The 2,037-nt window shown below is 52.6% G+C and overlaps 2 protein-coding genes across 3 annotated transcripts; one reads left to right on the top strand and one right to left on the bottom strand.

Moving 5' to 3' along the window:
* Nucleotides 1-465: 465 nt before the first annotated feature.
* KVP17_005336 (uncharacterized protein) lies at nucleotides 466-1,438 on the top strand (the record flags this gene model as incomplete). Its single annotated transcript, XM_068515142.1, has 3 exons — nucleotides 466-535; nucleotides 562-1,010; nucleotides 1,037-1,438. The coding sequence occupies 3 exons, from the start codon at nucleotides 466-468 to the stop codon at nucleotides 1,436-1,438; spliced, it is 921 nt and encodes a 306-aa protein (XP_068373775.1).
* Nucleotides 1,439-1,557: 119 nt separating this feature from the next.
* KVP17_004424 (uncharacterized protein) lies at nucleotides 1,558-1,965 on the bottom strand (the record flags this gene model as incomplete). 2 transcript variants are annotated; one of them, XM_068522596.1, is made up of 1 exon in its annotated part: nucleotides 1,558-1,965. In XM_068522596.1, a coding segment is annotated over one exon (408 nt), but the record flags the coding sequence as incomplete, so codon positions are not given. The 2 variants fall into 2 exon arrangements, with proteins under 2 accessions (XP_068373773.1, XP_068373774.1); XM_068522597.1 differs by having other exon boundaries at nucleotides 1,558-1,851.
* Nucleotides 1,966-2,037: the final 72 nt, after the last annotated feature.

The following is a 2,037-nucleotide window of genomic DNA, read 5'->3' as shown; positions in this document are numbered from 1 at the left end:
CGACGACATGGGATTCTCTCTGTTCGATTAAGTGGTTTCAAGCAACAAAAACGCAATAGGTTGAGCCTTTTAGAAAACACGTTTTAGGAATCTGTCACTACAATGCATTGTGACGAGTATCTCGTTGTTGTAGCTGGGACCGCCATTATCGTAGAAATCACTGCCATTATCGTAGAATCACTGCCATTATCGTAGAATCGTAACACACCACCTCTGCCAGCAGAGCAAATGAAGTCATAATGACATGTCACAGAGCGTGGAGCATGCTCTGTAGCCACAGGGTGACTGAAGTGTGTTTGATGCCTAGACGAATCTCTCGTTGGATAACTATGAAATCGCAGAAATGAATCAACAGAGGTGCAGTGCAGGCACGGATGAAGGTAGGTCAGAGTTCTCACAGGCACAGTCATAAACCTTATCCTAATCCGACACGGACAGTCGTGCTTCAACCAGGCTCTGAGTGAAATGCGCTGCCGGCGCTTGGGAGACCTGTTCGCCCGCCGATCTCGCGAAAAGTGGACACAGCTTGACTCTAGTGGGTAACGAGGGGCCCTACCACAGTCCGAGACCCGTCCCTGACCGACTTGGGCACCCTGCAGTCCGTATGGGCTGGCCAAACGTTGAGACAAAATTTCGGCCTCCCCTTACTGCTGTCAGAGGGGTCCAAGTCAGTGACAAGCTGGACTTGGCCCGCACATGGCTCGTCCGTGTCGTCTGAGACCAGCGAGTCCTCCCCTGCCTCTATTTCAAGGACTACTACCCCTTCGGACTGCTCCGAAGGTTGGGCTGTCCAGCGAGTTATCTGCAGCCCGCTAAGTCGGTGTTTACAAACTACCCAAGCCGTAGTGCAAGTTGGAGCATTGGGGAACCTTCCACGTCCCGTGATGGTCTGCCCTTTGATTACCGAGCAAGTGGTGACCAACGCAGACCTAGGTTCTCGGTGTTCAGTGCTGGTTCATCAGTACGACACCTCTCTTTTTGACTTTTCGCTGGCCCACGAATCAGAGGGAGTGAGTTTCACTAGCGTCTGACACAGACCTTCCACGATTGGTGGTGGGGAGAACTGAAGCCTTACAATTTCGGGTCTCACAGACCAGTTACGTCGGTGAAGCAGTGGATACTTGGTGCGATTCCGTTGGTTTCCGCATCTCCTGAGCCTGCAACTCACGCTAAGCGGCGCGTTAATGCCTTTCTCCATGCGCTCGCACTAGAGCCAGAGCGCTGCGTTCTCATTGTGGGCCACTCCGCCTTCTTCCGTCTGTTAACACGAGATAAGAAAATGTCGAACGGGGAGATTCGGTTCTACAACCTCCACCGAACCACGAAAGCTGTCCAGCGGAACCACGCTGCCGAGGCGCATTATCTAGCGAAGGCGCCGTCCCCGGAGGACTTAGCCAACGTCCGAGTCCCACCCGAAATTTCCTCGTTGTCACTTTGAACCTGACCCCCGACACTCACTATCGTGACCCGACATTCTCACAAATCATGCGCACTGTTACCTTGGGAAATGGCATAAAGCTCTTCACAAAAAGCACTGATAACAGATAGCCCAGTAACTCACAGGTAGTCATCGTCAATTACCCCAGCCAATCGGTGAGTGTCCTCCACGACCTCAAGTTTCGCTTGGCGCATTTGCCCTGTTTCCACCAGCCGTATAGAGTCCACCACCTTCACCTCGCGGTCTCGAGATCCATGCAAAATTATGATCTTGGGGAAGTCCGCAACGGATGGCTTGCGGCTGATATTCATGAAACGTCGGTAGTACTCTGCGAGCGGACAGATAAAGAGAGTAGGCAGCTTGGGAGAAGTCATTTGCAGGGCTACGATGCAGCCGGAGGAAGACGCCACCATGACGTTGGGTTGGAACTCAGAGTAAGCCTTGTCGGCGATACTTACAGCACGCTTGAGACCAGAGCCAGCCGCTGCTCTGGCTGATATCCCATGGAGCAATATGAACAGCGTTACCTGGGTGATCCTAAGGCGAGCTGCTCACACAAATCAGAGTGATACACATGCCGCCAAAGGCATCTAACAGAA

Source organism: the organism of the source record quoted next (genome assembly GCF_019968985.1).
Source record: "MAG: Porospora cf. gigantea B chromosome Unknown PgB_NODE_4873_length_2037_cov_121.331, whole genome shotgun sequence".
Classification (NCBI taxonomy): domain Eukaryota; phylum Apicomplexa; class Conoidasida; order Eugregarinorida; family Porosporidae; genus Porospora; species Porospora cf. gigantea B.
This window is presented reverse-complemented; position numbering and strand designations above follow the sequence as displayed.